The sequence below is a fragment of the Balearica regulorum genome, chromosome 3 (assembly GCF_011004875.1).
Source record: "Balearica regulorum gibbericeps isolate bBalReg1 chromosome 3, bBalReg1.pri, whole genome shotgun sequence".
Taxonomy (NCBI): Eukaryota; Metazoa; Chordata; class Aves; order Gruiformes; family Gruidae; genus Balearica; species Balearica regulorum.
Window position 1 is genome coordinate 43,036,708 of NC_046186.1, and position 25,283 is coordinate 43,061,990.

The 25,283-nt window shown below is 40.0% G+C and overlaps 1 protein-coding gene across 1 annotated transcript in view; it reads right to left on the minus strand.

Annotated features, from left to right (window-relative positions):
• EPHA7 (EPH receptor A7) overlaps positions 1–25,013 on the minus strand; it is a 160,889-nt gene extending 135,876 nt beyond the window's left edge. Inside the window, 3 exon segments of the mRNA XM_075747723.1 lie at positions 15,130–15,799; positions 20,231–20,295; positions 24,671–25,013. Coding sequence (XP_075603838.1) covers positions 15,130–15,799; positions 20,231–20,295; positions 24,671–24,767 — 832 coding nt within the window. The 5' untranslated portion in view covers positions 24,768–25,013.
• Between the last annotated feature and the right edge of the window lie 270 nt (positions 25,014–25,283).

A 25,283-nucleotide genomic window follows, 5' to 3' on the forward strand; every position in this document is an offset into this window, starting at 1 on the left:
GCAGTCGGACAGGCGAACATCATGTCAACACAGAAAATGCTTCACCATTTATCTCAGTTTCCCAATGGCATTTTAAGGAAAGTGATACGCTTTTTGCCTGGGGGGATTTAACCCTTCAATGGCTCCAAGTGTCTATACATGCGGGAAAAGAAGTTGCTGTAACCTTGCTGTACTAAAATTCTAGCACGTTTGTCCTGCACATAGTTCATAAATGATGAATTACTTTTTCCGATCAAACTATTTGAAATACAAACAGAAATCAGTTTAGTGTTGTTACTGTGTATGCTTCTATGTCAGATCCTCAAGGGGCTTTTTAGTCAAGTTCAAAGTATACATCTTATAAATAACAAGGCTGGAATAGTTAATAATGTAAGCATCTGTAGAATTTCCAGTCTAAGCCACAAACTTAATAAAAATCACAAAAATACATTAAGAGCTTAAATGGATTAGAACATATCTATTACACAGAATGAAAACAATCAGACATCTTTTAAAATTTGAATGACAGAATGACTGGAGAAAGGGCATAAAGGAAATGTAACAGAGCTGTATAGAATGTTTTCGGGTTGAAGAAAAACAAAATTGATGTTCTTTTATCTTTTTTTTTTTAAAACATCTGCTACCGGACATTGCTGGCAAAAGAGTAATGGATTTGACAAGCCACTTGTTTGATGCAATACAGCAATTCCTGCTTTTCGCATACACCATGGAAACACCCAGCGTCCTATCATAATTTATGTATTTTCCCAGATTCTGGGCGGCACTGCATGTGCTCTATGCCAGACTGATTGTGCAAAGCCACCCTTAAAGGCATTATAGCTAGCCAGAGGACTGGTCTCCTACTGAGGTACAATCAACAGGATTATAACAACCCTTGCTCTGCCTGACATAGGTTTATAGCCAGCAGCGAGGGAGCGTGGATTAAACGCCCCTATTAAAACCCATGGCTCAAGTTATCTAGCAGGGACTGGCACAACTCTCAGAACTAAGGATGATCTAAAAACCATGCACATAAAAACTGACTAAAAAAAAAAAAAAAGAGCAGAGGGGCACCAAAACAGGTTTTTTTACAGAGCTATGGGGTTTGTAGTAAATATTATGAAGTAATTCTCTCAAATATTAAGGTAGAAATGCCAAATACAGGGGAGGTCACAAAGGTGGGGAAAAAAAGGTAATCCAACCTGGCAGTTCAGCCTATAAAAGTGAATGGAAGTATCAGACACCAAAACTACCTCTCCGCCATGACGTAGTGTGGCAGGATGGATCAAATAATTCCAGTTTTCCAATAATGCTTGTAGTTATAATTGAGGGAGGGTGTTGGAAGGAATAGGGGGAGTCATCAAATAAAAAGGCAAATATATTCTGCTGGAGGAAAGGGAAAAATGGCACCATTTTCAAACTAGTTGAAATCAAAAAGGAAGTTTACCTCAGTCATAAAAACAGTAGAAAAGAAAAACCAGTCATAATTCACTCATAAAATGAAAAGATGTACTGTGAAAAAATATACGTGAAAGTAGCTGAAGTGATTTTTGAAAATATAGCAATACATATATTTCTTAGAATGAGATGTTTATTGCATACAGCCTACTGCAATATAAAATAACGCAATTGTGCGATTGTACACCAAGGCTCATGATTATTTTTTTTTCTTTTTTTACACTACTGGTAGGGAATATTGCCACAGTAATGAGGAAAACACACATTTTTCATATTTGTAGTAACTCCTATTAAACAAACTGCTTTTAGCAAGGGCTGCAAGACTGGGCCCTTGCTCTTTGTGTTAATAACAGATGGTTATGACATGGGGCCAATTCCTGTTTTTCTTACACTCACAAGCAGTCCCAAGGGACTAATTTTTTTTAATTTTTTTTTTTTTTAATGAATAAAGCAAGCAAGATTTACCCAAGGGAAAATAAGCAGTTTTGCAACAAAAACGTTTGTGGTCCTGTTTTCCACTGGGTAAAAGTAGGGAGCTCTGCCTCTTTGGCGCACCCTGCCAGCCCTGAAGGAAGCGTTGAGGAACTACTCCAGTTGAAGGTACTTGGAAAGAACAAGGAGAGGGAGAACTGTCACATAAGTATGAAATGGTGACAGCTCTCAACAGATTTCCCCAATATGCTTCAGAAACTGCTATCAGGGATGAAGATTGGCAAGGGATCCCCAGCAGCATGCTACTTCCATCTGGACTAGGTGGAATTATAGTGTCTCCCAGAGCAGAAAGCTAGGGGAATTTTAAAGAGGACAAGACAAATACATTTGTTAACCTACAGAGACTTGTAATACAGCACAGGAGGTTTTACCCCCATGGATAATCACAGGAAAAGGGCTCCAGTCAGAAGATATTCTCCTTTTCCATCACCCGAATGAACAGCCCTCCAACTCTTTTAGTTAACAAATCCAAGTCAAGCATGATACATTTGTAAGCATGTTCTGAAAATTGAAATGAAGACAAATTATGAGAAATAAGTACCTGTGAAGCAGGCGCTTATCATATGCTGAAGGTGACCAGGCTGTTCACCTATACAGGAAAATACCATCTCTCTATACGGGCTATACTGTCCATAAACCACCATATTGTGTTTCTTTAGCTAACTGCTACCACTGTTGTACAATCAGGTGCCCACCACAAGAAGCAGGAGGAGCTGAGCCACTGTTCCCATGGGGCAAAGGCTACCCAGTCTAGGGTAAGTGTAATTTGTATGTGACACACAAAGGTCTTGTTATGATCTCCTTGAAAAGGAGGTGTGACGGTGCCACAAGCTAGATCCTCATTTCACTGAGTATAAATACACTACTGACTCAGGAAACTGGGGACAACTGGTATGACCGCATATATTTAAAACTCACTTCTGAAGAGATTGTAGGGATTGCGAGATTGAAAAGCCTCTTCCATCTCTGCATTTCAATGTAATATAAATTAGGGTTTGGGGATTTTCTTCCTCCTAAAGAAGAAATTACATCAGTATATATCCATTAGGTAAGTGCATATAGCACCATCCAGAAATATTGTTTCAACCTGAATGCTTAAGCACCTCAACCACTCACAGCTAGAAACAGCATGATGATGTTACCCATATTTACCAGATCAAACGAGATTCTTCTTCACTGATGACCACAGTGCTAGAAAGCTAAGGTTTAACTTACAAATCAATTAAACCTAGGATACATGGAAGGATATCCTCCTTTTAAAAAGGACAGCCCAAGCAAAAGATCTTTTTATGTATGTGGAGCTGATCTGTAATGTTTTTATGTGTTCAGATGACCTGAGCAGCCTGTTTGTGCATAGTCCCAGAACACGTCCATCAATCAATGTCAACATTCTTCCAAGCTCCACTTTGACTGGCAACTGACAGTCAGTTATCTCCTGAATGTTAATTAATAATGAATACCCTTGTCACTGCTTAAATAAACAAAATGTCTTTAAATGGTGGAATTTAAAAAATGGGGTTTGTTCTGTGAGAACAGGGATTGTATTTTCATTTAGTCCATGTATGAAGGAGAGAAATAGAATTCCTCATTTAGAGATTGCACATTATTTGTACTATCGACATGTGCTTTATTTTCTAAAAACCACTCGTCTACTTGTGTCATGCAATTCTGAATCTTATGTTCCTGGATACATGATTTTTACAGCAGGAATACACAATACAGTGACTGTGTAGCTCGACATTTGACATATCTTTAAGATAAAAGACCAAAAGTAGGCATGTCATTGTCTCTTTCTCTGTCACACTCATCCAGGAAAAAGAAAAGGTGTGTTTTAAAAAGATGTTATTTCTCTCCCTTGTTTACTGGAATTATTCACTAGCAATTCCACTGACAAGACTTTTTTTAATAATAGGCCAAATAGAGACTTGTTTCAACTGACAAACTAAAGAAGACAGACAAGCATACGCATTGTAAAGCCAAAGAATTGCCCCTTTTAATCAGAAAATTAAGTAAGTAAGTGATACGCAACTAATGATAAGTGAAAGTGAACAGAAGAGACAGTCACAGATCACAGACTGAATATTCTACTCAATCTGCACTGGAGGACATGATTTTCAACCCTGCTTACGATTTTAAGTACACGATACTTTTACATTTTCCAGCAGCAGGCCGCAGATTAAATCTGGCTGAGACTTCCATAGGTGAGATAATTAGGTGACAATGTGGAGCCTTGGGATTTGCTAATAGTTATAACAATGTCCATTTCCTTTAGGTATCATTTGGGGAAACTTTATCAGTACTTTTTTCTCTAGTTAGTGCCAATAAATCTGCCCATATTTTGAAAGTTGTCCATTTGTCTGTATAAACATATTGTCCTTACACCATCAGCACAAAACAATGTCACAATTATAATTTCAAGAAAGAAATAATGAATGTGAATTTTTACTGAAGAGTTACTGATATGAAACAAAACTTTTCAATAAGTTGGACAAAAATGAAAAAGGAGAGTTATCTAATTTATTTACTGTGCAAATAAATTAATAAAAAAATATGTTGACATTTTGAAACATGAGAAATCAAACATCCAAAATTCGGTGTTTATTTCATCTAAGTGACTGTAACATGGGCCTGATCCAACACAACAAAATCAAGTAAGAATACCGTCTCTTCAATAGGATTCCAATCACATTCCCAAGTTATCTCTATGCAGCAATTAAAAAAGAAATACCAAAGATGATCTTAAAAAAAAAAAAAAAATCTGTTTCATGCAATCCTTTTCTTTCTAATTATGTTTTCTTATTTGATATTTTAAGACTTCAAACAAAACTTTATGGTCTAACAGAAACAAGAAAAAAGATCAATACGTCTCCATTTGCTTTGACATAGAAACAAATCACCCTTATAAACAAATGAAAAATCAGTAGAACATTTTCTCCAGTTCTATCATTCACCTCAGAAACATATACATACATATAGTGCAAATAAATTGATCAAGACAAAAATATGTTAACACTGTGAAACACAAGAGCTCAAACATACAAGATTAAATGTTTTCTATTTTATATATGTGTGTGTATTTTATATATTTTTAATATATATATGTAAGCTCAGAACTTAAGAAACTGGAACCCATCACTTTATATGAATGGTTCTAACTGCTAGACTATGGGAAGAGCAAGTTTCAGCAGGGGCTAATAAAACCTTCTAACAGTGACTGCATGTTGGTTAATAGGCATGCCCTATTTGGAGCAAGAGATCTGAGTTCAAATTCTCCTCAGCAAGAAAAATAATTGACCTAAGTCTGGAAAACTTGAGTTGAATGAGATCATGTAAATATGATCAGTGATCACAGCCACATGTTGCCCACTCAGACTGTGTTCCACAGACAAATTTTTGAACATGTAATTTGTTCCAGCATCAACAGAGCTGAGCTGTTTGGCACACAAACTGCCAAACTTTTAGGAATACAATAAACTTTACTTACAGAATCTCAGTTGCCAACATTCTTCACATAGACATTCATGAAATGTATCATTTGTTCTCAAATTCTACCCATACAATAGTTTAGTGTAAAAAAAGATGGTACATTCAGGAGGTTCAAAGAATACTATGTTTACTACTCATTAATGAAGATTAGGTAGTGAGCTGAGAAACTGAGGGATTTGGAGGGTTGGAGGCCACAGGCAGTACTAGCTTTTCAGGTGAAGTGGATCAGGTCATTAATCCAAGCTCCACACAACTCCTGAGTTTTTCCTTGATTGTCCATCAAAAGTGGATGGAGAACTCTGACATCCTGTCCCTCTCCTACACAGGGGGTTAGACTTCTATAGAGAAATATGAGGATGTACGCTATGTCATAAGATTAGAACAAAAGCATATACATGGTCATTTGAGAAAAATAAGCTCTATCAAGCATCAGGGAACACTTGCAATTTAGTCACATCATGAGGACATATCCAGTAAGGTGAAGGCAACACACAGCAAGTCACAGGGATATGGTTACCTGAGGCTTCCATATTAGTTACCTGCCAGAAGATCTCCAAGTATCATTTTCAAGGGCTACCCTAGTTTAATCCACTGTGTTCAATCTACTGGAAAAATGAACATCAGTCATCTAGGCTGAGTGATATTTCACAATCACTAAATGTAAGGAAAGAATAATAACAAGTTATAGCCACTAATTATGCTAGAGATTATACATCTCCTATACCATCAGTGGAATTTTTGAGTCACATTTATATTCACTTCTCTGTACACATTTATACCAGCACAATACCCACAAGTCAGAAAAAGACATCTAATCAAACATGCATTTAAATATGTTTCATCAACATAAAAGTTTTCAGTTTATGTATATGCCTACAGTTACTTAAAACTTTAACACTTCCCTCAGTAGGAAAATATTACCACATTGAGTTAATGGCGTTTTTGCCATTAAGTTCTAGGGATGATGCCTCAGCCCACAATCCTACAGTTTTCTGTGTTAGGCATTACTTCCTTCAATAGTCATAACTTGTTTACTGAAAAGTAAGAGCCCCATTTTTACACTTTCCACAGCATGTTTATTTATGGTAATACATACTATCAGAAATTTTTTTGTCCCAAAAGAAAAAGTCAGTAGCCAACCAGCAAGCCAGGACTCTAGATTTGCACCAGCTTCTCAAAACTGAACCCTTAACTTATTTCACAATTACAGCAAGAAATAATCTTTGCATTTATATATATTAAATACATTGCAAAATAATAATAGTAATTATATTTCTTAATCATGTACTTCCTTTTTATCCACCAATCACACACATTTGAGGTATGTCAGGTGTCAGAAAATACTACTAACTGCAGTTAAATAGACTTTTATTAGAAAAATGCTTGATATTATTATTGTAGGAGAGCCATGTCTTGCCAAGAGTCACATGTAACTAATCCGAACCATAAAAAATAAGAAGTTAAAGTATCAATTTACCTTGGGTAAAACCCCCTGATGTTTCTTACAGATGTGAGTAACTTTATCTTCCTTAGGACAGGCAGCAGGGCCACCCAGCTAAATAAAGCTATACAGGTACATGCATTGATGGGACCAGAACTCTAGAGGTATAATAATTGAGCCCAATTCTTCTCTCATACAAGTTTTATACTTGGTAGCCTCTGCTACTCTGTATTATTCTTACAAATTAGCTCAATATTAAGCCAAATTCCCTGAAATGTATATAACTTCTAAAAAATATTTTTTCCTAAAAGAAAAAATCTCTTCTTAATGAAGAAAAATAGAAGTAAAAAAGCATTAAATCCTGAACAGTCACTCTCCAGTATGTTGGTATGCTGTGTTTATTAGGGAGACTTGATGAAGTCAGAAACAGTCATTAATGGAAAACAATACAAGAGCACTCCTTCACCAGAGACACTGGACATACTGCTGATATGTCTGAGAACAAGAAATGAAATACGAGATTCCCACAGAAAAGAAAGTTTCTGCTGTGAACTCTTAACTAGGATACTATTCACTTTCACATATAAAATATAGCTTTCATTAACATTAGGGACACAGTGACAGATACAGGCAACAGAAAGAATAGGAAGTGTGTAGAGACAAAAGCTTCTGTAAGTAAGGAGAATACTGTTCATAAAAATGTTATAAATATATTTGCTATTGATGTTGTTTTCTCAATAATGCAAGGTTATAAAAGAAATTAGATACATAATCCTGTAAAGAAAGGTTATTTTTTAAGAAATTAAAGATGAATTAAACAGTGAACCTGTTTGTTTGTTTTTTTTTTTTTTTCTTCTTGGCACCGCAAGTAGAAAACATTTACTTTTTTACAGTAAACTTTTTTACTGTAAACTTTTTTGCAGTAGAAAACATTTACTTTTCCTGTCATGTGAACCATGTTTGGCTTTTAATAAGCTTCTTGAACATACTTTTCTAATTCTTTTAAGGAAACCCCTTAGAAATTGTTCTATTCTTAACTTGGTTCCAGCCTTAAGCTTTTATTAACAAAGTAGTACTTACAGTATTTCTGGGGCTGGGGCAGGGGGAGGAGAACCAAATATAAAATCATGATGTAAACGAAGTATATGTATTAAGTACACTTTGGAAGATCTATTTTGTCTTTCCAGATACTAATCTGAAAACTTTTTACCTGTTTTCAATTTAAAAAGTGTTAACCCACAAGCTGTGTACAGCTAATTTTTTTTTAATAACTAAATTAGTATTGCAGACAGAGCTTGCACAGTACAGGGAAAACACCGAGATTTAACGCCAAGAAGTCAAGAAAGGACAATTAATTTTTATACTGTAGTTCAAGTGGTAATAAGCATGATACTAACTGAAAACCCAAAAGTTTCCCAAGTAAAAACAGACAGATATTCTTAAAGATTTAATACTGCTTAATATATATGACCTGTTGGGGGCACAGGGGGCGCATATTTTCATGATAACAGAGGAAGTTTGGGATGCAGCAAAAGTCAAAAGCTAATCTAGTTAAGCAAACATTTTGTTCACATAATTTTTATTTTCTTTCAACTTCAGTACCAAACATGGAGCTCTCTGTATGTTTGTCTCACTTCTCGAATAAGAACCTCCACTCTGAGGCTCTTTTTGTTTTCAGAGAACAATTTCTGCTTCAAACTGCACAGTTTGCTTCAATAACTTTGAACAGCATTTCACCATCCATATAATAGATGTCTTACGGATACATAAAGTAGATTAGTTAAACATGTTTATTTACATGTTCCTCTCTTCTCTGTGATTAGTTTTTCCATTCAAAAATCTCTGCTTTCAGTTTCTCCGTAACCTACCAACTCTCCTTTTTTTTTCCCAGTTCCTGGAACCTTGTTTTCTAGTTGGTTCTTTTCTGGGTTTTTTGTTGGTTTTTTTGTTGGGGTTTTTTGTTTGTTTGTTTGGTTTTTTAAACTAATTCATATTTAATGGAAGGCATGTACACTTGAGATTCTCCTAACAATGGTTATATGTGTTACTTCTCCTATTTGTACTCATAAATTAAAGAATATTTTGATTTATTTTTATTGGCTTAATTCTCAGAGGTTAACACAAACCAGGGGAAAAAACCAAACAAACAAACAATCAAACCCACAAACAAACACAAACAAACCAACAAAACCCCACAGAATTTCCCAGCAAGCCAGTTGCTTTTTCATAGATGAATATCTTTCATACTTAGAAAATGATAACAAAATTATTACATGCCTTTTGCACCGTTCACAAAAGTTTTCTGGGCAGAAAAGTTTGTTTCAGAAGCAAGATGTATGGTTTTGGGCAACAGATGACATTATGAGATTCCATTTCTAAATACCAACTAAAGCTTCATTTAGAACAAACAGAAGTTAGACTTTATGGCTAAGGAGTTAACAGCCCAGCTGTTGAGCAATCGTAGCTAATTCAGCAGTGGCATCCCAGACCCGTAAAAAGACAGCTTTAGTGCTTCCTCTGTAACTAAAGGAGAAATTACTAAGATTCTGCTAGATTTCACTGCTGGCTTTGTTTTGTTTTCAAAATCTCTGCACAGTAATGAATCTGACAAAAAAAAAAAAAAAGTACAACAAATTTAGTTTAAGAAATTGATATTAAGCAAAACGCTAGCAAAATGCAAAAATAAAATTAATTCCTGGAGAGAAAGAATCTGGGAAGAGGAACAGAGCAGTGGAAAGAAGAAAGGTCAGAGAAGGGAAAGAGCTCTACATTCAACTACTCTATCCAACAATTTCAGTTCTAGGATCTGGGCTTTTGATTGCCCACCTGCATGTGCTATTTCACTCCTGACAACTCTTCTGGAGAAAACAACTAGTTCATTGGAAACTAAACCAGTCAGGAGCTCTGCAGTTAATTTCAGGGATCACTCTGATGGCATTATGGATGAGCCAGTTTTGACTGGTTCTTGATCACTTCAACTTAACAACACGTTACATCTCATATATCTTCATGTCACACTTGAGAGAGGCTGCTGTATCACCAAAACTATGATGGTCTGTAATCATACTAATCAAACTAATTCAGACACTTCAGGCAAAGGAACATGACCCAAAAAAAAAATTGTTTTTTAGGGCCAGAAGGCAGCCCTGAGGAGACCTGGAACAAATGCTGTGAAGCGTAAAGACACTAGTTTCTTCAGGTGATGGCTAGCCCTGACCACTGAGGACACAAGCAATTTTCTATAATTTAATCTGGAAAACACTCTTCAAAAAGGAGGTGTTTAACAGTAGATGTAGTTCCTCTCCCCTTCTCTTCTCTGTGTTGACACATCCAAAAGGCCGAGGGACACAAAGTAGATCAAAGAAACCAGAATAACTTAGGGACACTGACAAATTTATGAAAATCATCCTCTTGATGAACACTGGGCTGTTCTGAAAGAAAGATATAGCAAGAAAATATATCTTGCTACCACATCTCTCTGACAAGAAGGGCAGTCAGAAGACTCCAGGGCGAGAGAGAGCCAAGACATTCAACTTTCTAGAAACTCCGAAGGGGGCTGGAAGCAGAAATCATAGCTCTGCATTGCATAATAGAAACACCTTCAGTATTCTTGACTATCTAGCTAGAAGGTCTTACTTTCACCTTAAAAGTATCTGATATATTTTTCTGAACCCTGCTAGGGTCCTTTGGTAAGATAATTATATGATTTTTTTTTTTTTTTTTAAATCAAATATATCCCGTGCAGCTGTATCTGGGACCTGATACCAGATCACATTGACATTTATTTAAAAAGGATCAGAAAAATTATTTAATATGTTAAGGGGATAAAAAGGGAAGGAGGTAGACACTCTCCTGTTGAACTTCCACTGGCTTCAGAGAAAATGGCAAGACTGACAGAGATATCCTCATTCTCTGCTCTGTTTCAGTTTGCTGAGAATAATTACATTCTCTCCCCTAGAGTAATTTTGGAGGCAAATGGAAGAAAGGTAAGTCTTCTTCAAAAAAAGTAAACATTTAAATTCTTGATGATAAAAACGCCATTGAGAAAGTTTTCTACCATTTTGTCCCTTCTCCACAAAGCAAAAAAAATCAAGTTGAAAACCCATGAATGTCAGCATAGGTCACTCAAGCTGCAGGTCACCCACAGCTTTTGGGACACACTACCTGGGCTAAACTCGACAGTCGATTCACTATATGTGCAACCTGGGCTTTTTAGAAGCATGGTAATATTTTTTTAATGACAACTTATTCACATTCCCCCCTTAATTCATTGCCCTCTACTAGTAAACTTGTGGCACATCAACTCCTAAGTGAAGTAATATTGAAGAACAAAACAAAAAAATACCAAACAAAAAACACAACCATACATACTTTACCACAAATATGCCAAGCATAAGGAAAATTTGGTTTCTGGATCTGTTATCAAGTAATATTTCAAAAAGTCAAGAGATAAAAGTTTATCCCAGGAAGAAAAAAAGAAGGAACAGATGCAGCTTGCAGTCTGGAACAGCATACAGCACGTGACAAAGTTTGGAAGGAAAAGCCTGTATCTCCCTTTTTACCTCACCAAGACAAAATATACAAATAGCTGTAATCCCCTCCCCATTTGGGGGTCAATAAAACAACTGTTAATGCATATGGTATTGTAAAATGTTTAACAGTAAAATGCACCCATTTGGCTTTCCCTAGAATTCTGATTTTTTTGGACTTCATGCCAAATCAACTATGTAATTTCTCAGTGCAGTAATATTAAGAGATGCTGCTTACCTTCTGAAATATCACTCTACTGCTCTGACTGAATAAATGTAATTCTCTCCCTCCCCAACTCCAACTATCATGAAACAGATGGAAAATACATTACACTACAAGTTCTCAAAGAATTATTTTCTCCTTCAAATACCAATCACAGATCGCAGTGTGATCCTTACACGCACAACATATCGACTGGACTCCACTGTGAGAAAAAAAATTGAAGTTAGACCTATTGGGAGTCCACTTCAGTTAGTGAGAATTTAATTGTTTTTTTCTGTTTGAGTTTTTTTTTGGCCAGAACAGATGCAATAAATGATGTTGGAAGAAGTGACTGTTTCTAAGTACCTTTCTAGTACCTTTGCTAGGTACCTTTCTATACGATCCTTTAAAATGCACGACTTCCACACCTAAGCCTAGTGCCACACACCAGCAGGCATAAGAGCAACACTGAGAAGATAGTGTCCTTGCACATCAGCAAAAGAATCTGCAATTCAAAGTTCAGAGGCTCATCTAGTTTTCTCATGTTTGTTTCACCAAGCTTTAAGATTTTGTTTTAAATGACGATTGTGAGCTCTCTGGAATTCGGCTTTCTTATGTATGTGTGTTATCATGATAGATCACTGAGGTGGCATGGACTCCTTGGCACACCTATAGTGAGAAGTAATCAGTGTACATCCAAGAAAAGGGGGGAAAAAAAAAAATCAGCTTGAAAGATTGAGCACTGAAGAAGGAACACATGGGAGCTCATTTTCCAGGTTATGTGTTTCACTGCTCATAACTGTTTCTTCCTTATCCTTCCCAGCATTACCACTTACGTTCATGCAGCAAAAAAATCTTCTGGCAACACTTCCAGTGCAGAGTTGTGTATAAATCAAAATTCAATTGTTTTAGTACCTGAACTCAATAAATTTCACACACAGGAGAGAAGCTGTATGCAAAAGGCACACATTCTTCAATCACAGCCAGCCAATCAAGCTAGCATAACACAAATGAAAATCCCCACTGAGTTACAGGCTGAAGAGCTATTTGGAACTACAATGTGGCCATCTACTCCTACCTTTGCTACAACGCAGCCAGATAAGGTATTATTCTGTATCTTTAAAAGACCTTCCTATTGTGTTAAGTTAATTCAGCTGAGCTATAGCAAGTGCGAGAGAGGAATCACAGACTTCTGCCCATCCAGAGCACAATGCTTTCTGCCATGAGTAGTCCCAAAGAAGTCACGCAGCATGCCAGGTACAAAGTATTTGCAGAAGTGAGCCCTCAGACAGGGCTATAAAAGCTCTGGGTTAAGGAAGCACACGCCAACTTGCTTCTGCTTGATCTGTTACACAGCTTGACAGTAACAGATAGCCAGTTGCATTAGTGTCAATGTTCAGATAAGTTTCTCTCAATATCTGTCACAAAAAACAGACGCCGTATCAGTGTGCCAGCTGTATTATCGGTCACTACATAGTTGATCATACTTAATAACATCCTCGAGCACAGACACGGCTAACAAGTATCACAGACGGCAATTACTATTGTGCGCCGCAGTCGCCCGGATCGTTCTGACTCAGAGCTGCCAACGGCGCGCGTTCGGCGAGTGCCTGCCTCCCACCTTTTCCCTCTCAAATACATTAACTTGCCTCAATATGGAGCCAGAGTTTGTTTTGAAACTCTTAACAGGATCACTGAAAGAAAAGAGGAAAAATACCATAAATGATCCTCTGGACTGTTTCCAGAGTAGCGTATTCTCATAGCGATTGCTTTGGAAGCAAGCCAAAAATGGGAAGTGTTCTTGCAAATGAGCACGCTACTATACTCAAGTACAAGTTATCATTTAATTCTTTTGTCAACATCAGCACAGTTAGAAATTAAGAAGCCTGTTTAATAAACAGGTTACTTGAATTCCAGTTACCAAACAACCAATTTCTTCTCTATCCATCCTCCCCACACTCACTTAGCTCCTGTCCCCCACCCACTTCCCAACATACACTGCTTTCTTTTTCAGATACTTTCTCTCCTTTACTGAAAGTCAAATAAAATTAGTATATTAATTATATCAGCCATGGCTAGGTCTGTAATCAAGAGTAAGTTAACTAAGAAAAGGAAAAAAGTCAGTCGCTCAAAAAAAACCCCTCTCAAAAACCTCAAAATAGGCTTCTATGGGACACAGCGCTTAATTTTTTTAACAGAGCCTTAATACAGTCTGCTGAATGGTTTCGTGGGGGCAGTTTTTCACATTACAATTACTCCTAATGAGATCACCCTCTGCAGTGTATAAGCCCTCATCCCTTCCCAACAGAACAATGAAAGATTTGTGTAAGGCTACAAAGGCCTCAGATCAACTCCACTCACTTCACCTTGTACCAAATTTCTTCATAAAAACTCATCAAGAACACAATCATGTTTTTTTTTTTTTCCTGAGGACAAATTATTAATAAGAAGACTCATTTATTTTGTTTTAGGGTGTTCCTAATCCTCTACAGATGTTGAAGTCCTCAAACAGACATCTCAGACTTAGTGACTGCTGCCAGCTTTGTTTTTGAGATTCTCTGTGCAGATTTGTGGGGTTTTTCCCAGTTTTTGACTTACAGCATTTCTCACCTATTTTACAATAAAAATATGGTGATATATAACTCGTGTTATCCCATGATAAAAATGATACACCTTGTGTTAAATGTACACGAAAATACCTGTCTTCAAACAAACCACCTCTTCTTTTACTGTAAGCAAAGACAATGAAATGTCCTTTCTCGCACTAAGCAGAAATGTCTTGCACATGTAGCCTCAGTGACAGCAATGCTAAGGTTAAGTATCATTCTAAGAATAAGGGTAACTAAATCAGTGTGAATTAGAAAGTAAAACTCACTAGTCTCTGATTTGCTAGTATTTTAAACTAATCATCATGATCCCATGGAAAGCCAAAAGTTTAGAGTTAGTTTTGTGCAAAAAGATATTGTAGAAAGGAAAACATACTTTATTCTGAAAACTTGATATTCTGTTTGAAAGATCTATCTTGTGTTTGATTTTTTACACACTCAACACAAACCTCTAACTCGGTTTTTATTGTGTGTGTATTCTTCACGTTATTAACCGCACCTCATTCTAAGTTTACTTCCTCAGTTTTAGTTTCCTTATAACTCTGTCACAGATCATGTGAAAGAACAAATTGTTTAATACCTGAGATTATCGATACAATGTTCTGTGATAGGTATTACTTGCTGAGCGTGACCAAGAGGTACAAGGAACATCACCTTAACCAGTTTAAAATGCTAGTCCTGAATCTATATTTACACTTCATACAACTTTAACTTTTCCTGTTTAAATTTAAAAATGCAGCATGCATCCACTGATTTCCATATCCAGAAGGGCTGAGAGTGCTTTAGATTAGCCAGTGTGAAGTTTACAGACTGAGGATCTGAAAACTTTAAAAGCAGACTCATGATGTATTTCTTTTTTTTGGGGTGGGAAGAAAAAAAAGCTGGTAGACAATGACCTATGATGTACATATTACAGCAAGTTGTATGTTTACTTACGTTCACACGTGTCTCCTTTTTGCTGGTATCCTGCTTTGCAGATACATTTTCCAATAGGCACTAACCATTCTCCCTCCGCACTGCAGTGCATCTTCGGCGAGTTCTCCGCCTCCTCTTCCGCACTGCTGACGCAAGTTCCTCGTACTTCAACTAAAGAGGAAAACTCTGAGCCAGTCACTGTGTCAGGAAAAATAGCTAAGTTCTCAATGATGGACCAGCACTTCTTGTAGTAGACTTTGACAGAGACCAAAGCAATGCAGGCCCCTACATCCTGAAACGCAAGATAGAATCCTTTCTTGGACAAAGGTCCAATTTCTCTCACCTCTGTGTTAAGTTTCATTTTTCTCTCCCCAAGATCACCCTGGGTAAAACTTTCATCTGCTGCAATAGTGTCTATTTTTACATATTGGTTTTCTCGGATATTCCTGCCAGTGTCGTAGTCTGTTTCATAATAATACAAGTTAAAAGTTTCTTTACAAGTCCCCAGAACTCCAGGAAGACTGTTACAATCCCTCAGAGTGAATTTCAGTTCTACAAAAATCCTTTGTGCATTGCTTTTTGCAATCCAGTTAGTCCGAAGCCAGTTGTTTTGGTTTGATTCCATCACCTGGCATACCTGGTATGTTCGTATAGGAGTGTAGTTTTCATCCAGTCCACTAATTTCTTCCCACTAAAACAATAACAAACAGTTAGTAATACAAAACAAGTATGCCACCAGATGTAACTACTGTGTATTTTAAAAGGCTTCACACAGCTCGAGTCTCCCTCCTTTTTAACAGTATGGCTTCACAAAAAACAGGTTATAAACACCCAAATGAAGAAAATACATATTAATGCAGCTGCAGGCTCTCTCTCCCTCAACGTCTTTCCCACATATAAATAACTTCTAAAAATCATCGTCATATCATGGGCAGCGTTGTAAAGGGGAAGCTTCAGAGAAGGCTGTTCAACACACCGAGTTCTGAGTACACATTGGGCTCTCCCACATTTCATTAAAGTCATGACAGTTTTGGGTAAGCAAAGACCAAAAGGAGGGAGGCAGCTTCGCTTCCAGAGAAACCTAAAATCGGTGAAGTCTTAGAGACTGAAAGTGCCTAGAGTTACAGTACATAAAACTTGTGTACATAAAACCTCCAGCGGAACTTTCAGTTGTACGGAAAGCACGGGACCAGGTCCTGAAACTCGTGAGTCAGACTCCTATACGATGAAAGTGGCAGAGAGAGAGAGGGCAAGAGAAAACAGACAGAATTAAAGATCTGAAAGCATGAAAACATTTTGGTGGTCCTCTTTTTGTTCCGTCTGCCTCCTGTTCTACTTACAAATCAAAGAAGGTAAGCGGGAGCTCCTCACCTCACATTTTGTTCAGTGGCTGCATCCATGTTTAAAGGAGCAAACTTCATTTAGTTGGGAGTTCAAATGAACCATGAGATTACATATGTAATTAAGAACAACCCACATGACCGAAAGTTCACGGGTTCAAAGCCTGGTTTTTGTTGTTGTTCCCTCTTTAGGACACCAACTATGTAACAAACCAGTAAGCCTGTAACAGCCCAGCAGTCTTTAACAGCCTTTAGTGGCGTGGGAATTCGCACCTCCCGCAATGGCAAACCTTCCACTGAAAGCAACTGGGCGGATCTGCCCAGGTGTAACCTAAACAATATCTGCCTCACCTTTTTTCACATTTCTTGTAACATTTAATTCACTGCAGAAACTGCAGCTGTAATAAATTAGGGGCAGGGGGGTGAGCTATCCTCACCCGACGATACAGGCAACCATGACTTCTCTGTATGGCACTTAGCCCTCTGGCCCTGTGTCAATAATGCACTTAAGCTCACGCTTAAGATCAATGACAGTACTTATGAGCTTAATGGTAAGCATGTGCTTAAGTGCTTTATGGGACTAGGGCACCTCTGCAGGATGGAGCAACCACTGACTTTCCCTACACTCGTAACCAAGTACGGAAGGCATTGGTTTCCCAGACTAGGAGCCACGCAGTATACAGTACTTCGCAAGCCTGTTTGACAGCAAATGAGAACATTTTCATGTTGGTGTACTGCTCCAAGAAAAAGCAGATGTGGCTGAATTGATGCTGGAAGTTATCACCACAAAATATATCACGGCTGCAGATGCTGAAATGCACAGAAGTTGTAAATATCAAAGCGCATTTCAAAGACCTACAGTTAATATAGATGTGGTATGAATGGTATTATATATGCATCTGGTATTAAATGATTGAAATGTATTATTAAATGCTCATGGAGTTAAGTGAACTGATTGCATGTGGAACTGTATTAATATCAGAAGAAAGTCTATCTTAATAATAGATTTATTAGATCTGAATGAGTAAGATCCCCCCCCCCCCCCCCCCCATAAGAACTAGTACAAACAAGGAAAAGTAAAAAAGGGCCCCTGGACTGAGGCTTTTGGCTCTGCCACATTGGGAAAAAACCAAAAACAAACGAAAAAGCCCCCACAAACAAAAACAAAACCAGAAACACCCCAAAACAAACAAACAAAGACAAAAAAAATCAAACACCACAAAAATGACAAAAAAGGCATGAAGTCTAAGATTTTACTAATTTTTATATTCTCAGTTTCACTCAGGTAGTGTTGGGATTTTTTTGGTTTTAGCTGGTTTGGATTTTTTCTTCGTTTTATTTTTTATCTTGTGTAAGCAGTCCTCCCTCAAAACACCAAGCCAAGTTCTGCAATGAGATATTCCACTTAGATGACGTATTGTATCTTTGAAGTGAAAGTAACTCTAATGCACCACACAACAGAATCTGACTCCTCAGGTTTTGATGTGGACTGCTCCATCAAAACAAATCCCCACCCCCTAAAACAAACAAACAAAAAACCAGAAAGCAAAACAAACAAACAAACTACATTTAACAAAATCAAACCATTTTTCTGGAATACAACACAAATGAGCCTTCTTGGAGTCAAAAACCCACTACATGAGACTAGCTAGTATCAGAGAGATTCTTACGCTACAGTCGAGGAAAACAATACAAAACACTAAATTCAGATAAGAAATCCTACTTTACAGTATCCCTAGCATTAAACACTGAAATCTATCTTTCCATATTTTCCCAAAGCCACGGAATATGATTTTCCTAAAAAATTAAGATAACATGACTTATGATTCAATTATGTAGTCACAGAGCTATTATTTCAAATAGTCAATTGGAGATGTACCTGCTTCTCCGAGAGGAAAAAAAAAATACATCAGTACTTCAGGATATATTTTCACCTATGCCATCTGAGGTCATGTTTCATTTAAGTCTTTTTAAAGTGATCAGTTCCACGATAGTTTTTACAGCAAGAAAATTCAACTTTTTTTTGTCCTGCTGCAACATATGGTGATACACATGTAATTCCATTTGAATGCATCCTGTTCTATTGGTTTGAATGTATGGTATTTTAACTTCTTAGTTATCTTAACAATGTTCGAGATCGTTGTTAGATGTAACATTTGCAGTTGAATGAGGCATTTAACGAGTGGCTGGGTGATATATTCTGTACTGTGATGATGCAGTAGTTTCTCTCCACAAGATTTTCTGTGTTTATTCCGATGAAGTCTTTATTGCATAGTAGAAAATCTAGTAATTAAAACTAGAAAAACATTTATTTTCAAAATTACATTATTAAAATGGTACTTTTATGTTAATTTACAAGCAACTATTTCTGAACATTTTCACGCATACAAATCCAGCCATTAGTTTTGATTCATTTTTAATTCCTGATTAAAATTGGCTTCTACCTCTGAAAGTCGCCTTTTACTATTTGTTGAATTTGACTCTACTTTCATCTTTCCGTATGCTGACATGTGTAACATGTGTTGACATGTCTTTCATTATCTACAGGTTAGCCTAATATAATTGCCACCAAGCTAATCTTTCAAACACCTCTGGTAAAAGCTTCAATCAGTGCAAAACGCTAATGCCGAGGTTATTAGCCATCATACGTGTTGAGCTCGCGTTACATTCTTTCTGAAGTCCTCAGCTTCGTTTCCAGTTTATGCTTGTATTGATTTTACGATCTTGCTTTCAAAGAAAGACACTTTCAGATTTTCATTCTTCTTATTTAAAGGATTTGTTACACTTTTATATCCCCACTCACACTTCACGCTCTTCTGGCTCCAGATTTCTTAATACGCTGAAGATTAAGGGCCTGATCCCCCAAGTCCTTGTTCATGCAAGGAGTCACAACGAGTTCAGCAAGACTGCTTCCATGAGTAAGAACTGTCCATATAATTTATGATTTGTCAGATTGAGTTAAGGTAGGACTGAGCTAAGGTAGGACAATATACCCATAATATCCTTCTGAAAATGTTCTTTCTCAAGGCTTGAGGAAGAAGGGGGTTTATACCACTTTTCAGTCAGATTGAAAGCAGCATTTCTCAACTTTACGTATATAATAAATAAGACAATAACACTGATGTTTCTAAACCTCTCATTTTTTATAATGATACAATGGTACATTTCATGGAGTACCATGAGATTAATTTGTAAGCAAGCTGGAGATGGCCCTAACCACATAATTCGTGCCTAGTTCCAGATATCAAGCTCCTCAAGACCGGGGATGTTTCAAGTTTGGAATGTCATTTCAAACACATCTGCAGTATAAATGTTTTTATTTTAGAGCACTTCAATCTGTGCTATTCAATTACAAAGAAAACATCGTAAACAAATTTATGATCACCCATTATACAGAAAATTAAAAACATATTTTTAGAAAGTTTCCACACAGAAGTAAATCTGCTGTTTCTAAAAGAAGAAAGAAAAAGTGACTTAAAATACCATGTTATAAATATACAGAGCTTTCTGGTACAGCATAAAGGATTATACTACAAAACATAAAACTACTGAGAACATTTAGGTGAGTTTCTAAAGAGACTCTTCCTTTTAATCAGCTTGTACATTTGTACGCTGTAACCTGAGGTACGCTTCTTGCCATTCTAAAAATGAAAAAGCTGTAAACACTTGGTACGATTACTGAGAGAAATATGAGGGGGAGCTAGTTTAAAGTAAGCCTTTCAATTGCTTTGGTAAAATAACTACTCATCTTTACGAACTTAATTTTTGCCTGGAGTACTTACCCCATTGGGAGGAGAGGAAATCCATTCCAACTCTGTCTGTTGTGCTTTAGAGTCCAGCAATATTACTAAAAAAGAAAAAGAAAAAGAATTTCCACTGTTTGTTAAATATAGTAAGTGGCAGTATAAAACCAAAGAACAAAGTCTGAATAAAAAAGTGATAAAAATAATATATTTTTGTAAAAAAGAATTTTTTTCTTCATACTATTAAAAAAAAATCTGCAACAACAACCATGCATTTACTTGCAAAGAGATGATTAAATGATTATGTACCAACCACATATAAGCAGATATCCATTAATCTTAACAATTTCATTGCTTAAATCAAAGTCTATTGTTTTTCTTAGTGCTTTAAAGTGTTACTAATCAGTGATTAAGATGCATGCTCCCTTCATCTCCTTTGTCATAAGAAGGACATTTCCCATATGCTCATTATTACAATGAGCTTTAAACAAACAAACAAACATACACCAACATTTCAACGCTTTTCCAAACTGATTTAGACAGGAATAGTCTACACCTTACCAGGAGTTGCACTGCAAAAGCAATGGTCTTTTTGAGTTTGAAAGAAAAAAAATATGTCCCTTAGGTGATAAAGCAGTAATTCTATAAACAAATGACAACCAGGAATACAGAAAATAAAGGACTCTGCAATTACCTCACACTTTGTATACACAAAATATACCCCAGTGACACTTCTGTACAAAAAGACATGAGTTCTTGTAGCACCACACTTATTTTCAGCTAAAGGTAACCCCGTCTCCAAAAGCAGTTAATCACAGCCTAATAAACCAACTCTTCATATTTTACAGTACATATTGGAGGTTGTATTATGGATGTTCTGTTACCTCCAAACATACATTTCTCTATATATTTTATATTTCAATTATAGCTATAAGCTTCTTTCTTAGCATATAAGTTTCCGTAATACCTTCAAATGATACACATGTTAACCTATCATGTCAAAAAAAAAAAAAAAAAAGAAATAATTTGCTGTAATACCTTCTTTCAAACAGCAAAGCTGTAGAGTGATCAACCATATATCTAGGTTTGATACACTTTGAAGATTACTTTTTCAAAGCTGCACGTTTAAGTTCATGCTTCTATTTGATTAAATAAAAAGTAACATTTCTAATTTAAAACTATTCAGTATATTTTTAGCTATAAAGCTATTTATAACTTTATATGCAGCATTTAAGTACTGATATTTCAATACATGATTTAAGGCTATAACTTGAAGCAACTTCTGTCGGGTCTTTTGAAACGATTATAATTCTAGCTTCGGCCCTTTGTCCTAGTAGAATTTAACACAAAATTTCAATGAATTACTAGAAAGATGATGTGACTTTAAAAACTATTTAAAGGTTCATAGAGTAATATCTGGAAAGTTAGCTGAACACAAAATGGTAGCTTCCAGGCCTTTATTTCAGTAATAAAGTGGAGCTACTCATTAAGGAAGTTTGATAGTCTCTCTCTAGAAAGATTATCTGCTTATTTCATTAAGCTTGGATTCAAGGGGCTTTACTTTGTAACACTTTCTATAGAAAAGCAGGTGGTGTATGTGGTGGTTTGTTAAACAAGAGCATTTATAATGGTCCTGGAAAAAAAGGTACCACGAAAAATTTAACCATTTCAGCACCAGCACAGCGTCCCATGGCTGCCATTCATTATACTTTTTACTTGGCAGCAATGCTCCATCACATAGCAACGGGCGGGCACATCCCAGAAAGAAAAGACAACAAGCAAACAAACAAACAAGCATAAAGCCCTGCTCCGCAAACACCCCTTGCAAAGAAAACGGTGCATTTCCGTGTGGTACCGAAAGTTACTGGGGAAGAGATTTCCAGGCGAGCGGCTGCTGCGCTGCTCCCAGCCCGGGTCGTGCAGCGCTGGGAAGCGATGGAGGGGGGGGGGAACGGACGGACGGGGACGACTGCGCGGTGCTCCGCGCACTCCGCCAGCAGCCGCGCAAGGATGCGCAGCCTCCCGCGCACGGAGCACACGGAGACCCCGGTCACGGACCCTCCGCGGGGGCGCAGTGGGCAGCGCTCCGAGCGCGGAGGGAGACGCCGCCGGGGGCCCCTCTCGGCTGCGCGGCGGGACAGAGAGCGAAAGGAGGCGTAAAACCGGCGGGCGAAGCGCGGGAGCGCGGCCGCCTGGAAGGGGCTCCGCGGGGTGCCGCGCAGACGGGGAGCAGCGGCCTCTCGCCTCCGCGGGGACCCGCAGCCGCTCACCCGCCCCGGGTACTACGCGGGGCTGCGCGCAGGCGGCCGCCCCTCCGCGCCGAGGAGCGGGACTTGGCGGCCGAGCAGCAGCGGAACATTGGTACCGCGGTCGGCCCCGCCACACCCCACACCCCCCACCCCCCCCCCCCAGCCAGGCAGCCGCCGGCTTGGGGAGGCAGCGCCCGGGACTGCAGCCCCGGGACGGAGCCCCGAGGACTCGTAGCCACAGGGCGGAAAGCGAGGACCTCCCCCCCGGGGGCAGCGGTGCGCAGCGCCCCCGCGCCTTTGCTCGCCGCGAGGGTCCCGGCCGCGGCGCTGGCAGGGGGGTCCGCAGGTAACTCGGTCACCCCCTCGCTTGGAGAGCCAGGCGGACCCTGCCCCGCTCTTCTTCGGCATCTCATCGCGGCTTTTATTTAGCTACAGAAAGGAAACTCGGAAAACTTTTCAGTCTCTCACACTCTCATCCCTCTTCTGTACCCAGCGGGGAGCGGTGGGAAACCCCGCGGGGCTGCTGCCGCCACCGGCCCTTCGGCGAGGCCGGGGGTGAAGCTGCAAAGTTACTTTTTTTTTTTTTTTTTCCCCCACTCTTTCTTTCTTCCGCGGGAGCTTTCTGCGCTTGCAGCAGGTAGCCGCTATCAATCCCTGTCTGCCGCTCGCCCCCTCCTGACCCTCCTTTGGCTAGGTTGATTTTGCCCACATACGCACGTTATACACACACACTTATATGTATAGATGCATATATATATATGTGCACATCCATACACGTATTACACACACAAGCACGAGGCAGGATACCACCGGGAGGCACCGGCGCAGCCCCGATCGCGGCGCAATCCGCAGGGCAGAGCGGGACAGGCAGCCCGCACCCTCCCTGCCTGCTTCCCTGCCTGCCCGGCCCTTCTCCTCTCCCCACCCCACGGCCACGCATTAGTACTCCCTTTGTGGGGGTCTCTGTGCTTTACAACCCCTCCAGATAAACTTTCCAAATGCTGCTAGGGAAAGGCTCTCTCCTCTTTCCCTCTCTAACCTCGCCATCGCCGCCTTCTCTTAGGGGCAAAGAACATTTTAATTGAAGGATTTTTTTAAGCTCCAGTTACAACCTCGAAATGGTATTTTACTGCATGCCAACGGTTTGATGAAAAATATTGACGTATCCAGATGAGCGGGGGGGAACCTTCAAACGCATACATATGCAGACATACCGAAAAAGCCCCTGACTCCCTCTTCTCTGTCGTTCACCCCTCTTCCCCCCCCCCCCCCGAAGATGGAGACGGACCTTCGCCTTTGGCTGTCAAACGCGAGCAGGGCGCTCCTTTGAATCATTTAGGATTTTCTCAGCGTGAGAAAAAGAGATTCCCAAATGGACTTTGCGAATTGATTTCATACACCTTCACCAGTCTCTGCGAGAAAACCGCCTGTTTTCTGTCTGTGCGTGGGGGAAACAAATGTCCGGGGTTCGCCTTACACAGATACCAGTGTTGGATGGATGGGAATCGGGAAGCCCCGTTGTGATACATACATCGCGTACAACATCCATCCCTAAACCTCTCCTTCTTTCCAGCGAAGCTGGGGGAGAGCACACACGTTTTACCGACATGACGCCAGGATGTATGTACCCTCTACGTGCATGCCCAGCCTGTATGGCCGGGAGGTGCAAAACTGCACCCCGATGCTCCTTCCCACGGTCTGTGCACGGCCCCGGGGAGCCGGAGCGCTGCAGGCCCCCGACGGGCAGTGGCGCGGAGCTGCCCCGCAGCCTCAGCCCCGCGCCGTGCCTTCCCCGAAACGTCCCAAGCCTTGAATCTCGGCCCCCAGCCCCTGCATCCCCCGCCCGGGGTGCAGCGAGGTAACCCGCCCTCCCCGCACCTCGCCGGGAGGATGAAGGCATGAGGCTCCCCCGCACGGAGCGCCGGGCCGGGGGCTGTCTCCCCAGCCCCATGCCTTTTCATCACGTGCAAATGCCTCGCAAACCTCAATCCGGAGAGCGAAGGCAGTTGTCCCGGTCTCTCACACGTACACACGCACACCCCCCAGTGAATGCCTTGCTCTTTTCTCCCTCCCACCTCGACTAAAAAAAATCTCTTTTTTAATTTTTTTTTAAAGGGGGGGCTGACAAGCAGCTCGCAGTGGCAGGCAGGTCCTCCGCTAAGCCACCGCACAGACTTCGTGTGCAAAAGCAATAAATAAGCCCAAACTTTTGTTTTCCGCATCACCTTACCTTCTTTCGCAGCCTGTGCCTCCCCCGTGTGTGCAAAGCGGAACAGCCAGACGGAGCACAAAATAATCCAAGAAGGGAGCCTACTTTGGAAAACCATGGTGCAGGAGCGGGGTGATTTTATATTTCTAGCTATATATTTCTAGACACTGCCGCTGCCGCCGCTTGGTGGGTGCTAGAGGACGGTGGAGAATTTGCTCTGCTAGTCTCTGGCTCGGCGCTCCCTCCCTCCCGGCTGCCTTTGCCTTTCTCTTTCTCCTCCTCCTTTTCCTTCTCCTTCGCCTCCTCCGCGCCGCTGCCCGGCTCCCGCACCGGGCCGGCCGCCCGCCAGCCCCGACTGCAGCCCGGCCGCCCGCGCCGCGCTCCGATAATATCAATCGGGGCGAGGGGGCGGGACCGCAGCGGCAGGGCGGCCCGTCCCTCAACCTGACTGACGGCCACCGCTGACCAAACGGCAACGATTCTCGGCGCCCAGCGGGCCGAGCCGGCGCCTGAGTCGTCGCGGCTGGGGGGGCGGGGTCGGCGGTGCCGCCCAATGAGCGTGCGGCGGTGTCGGGTTGCCGCCGGTGCTGGGGAGCCGCGGGCTGTGAGCGGGGCGAAGGCGGCGGGACGGAGG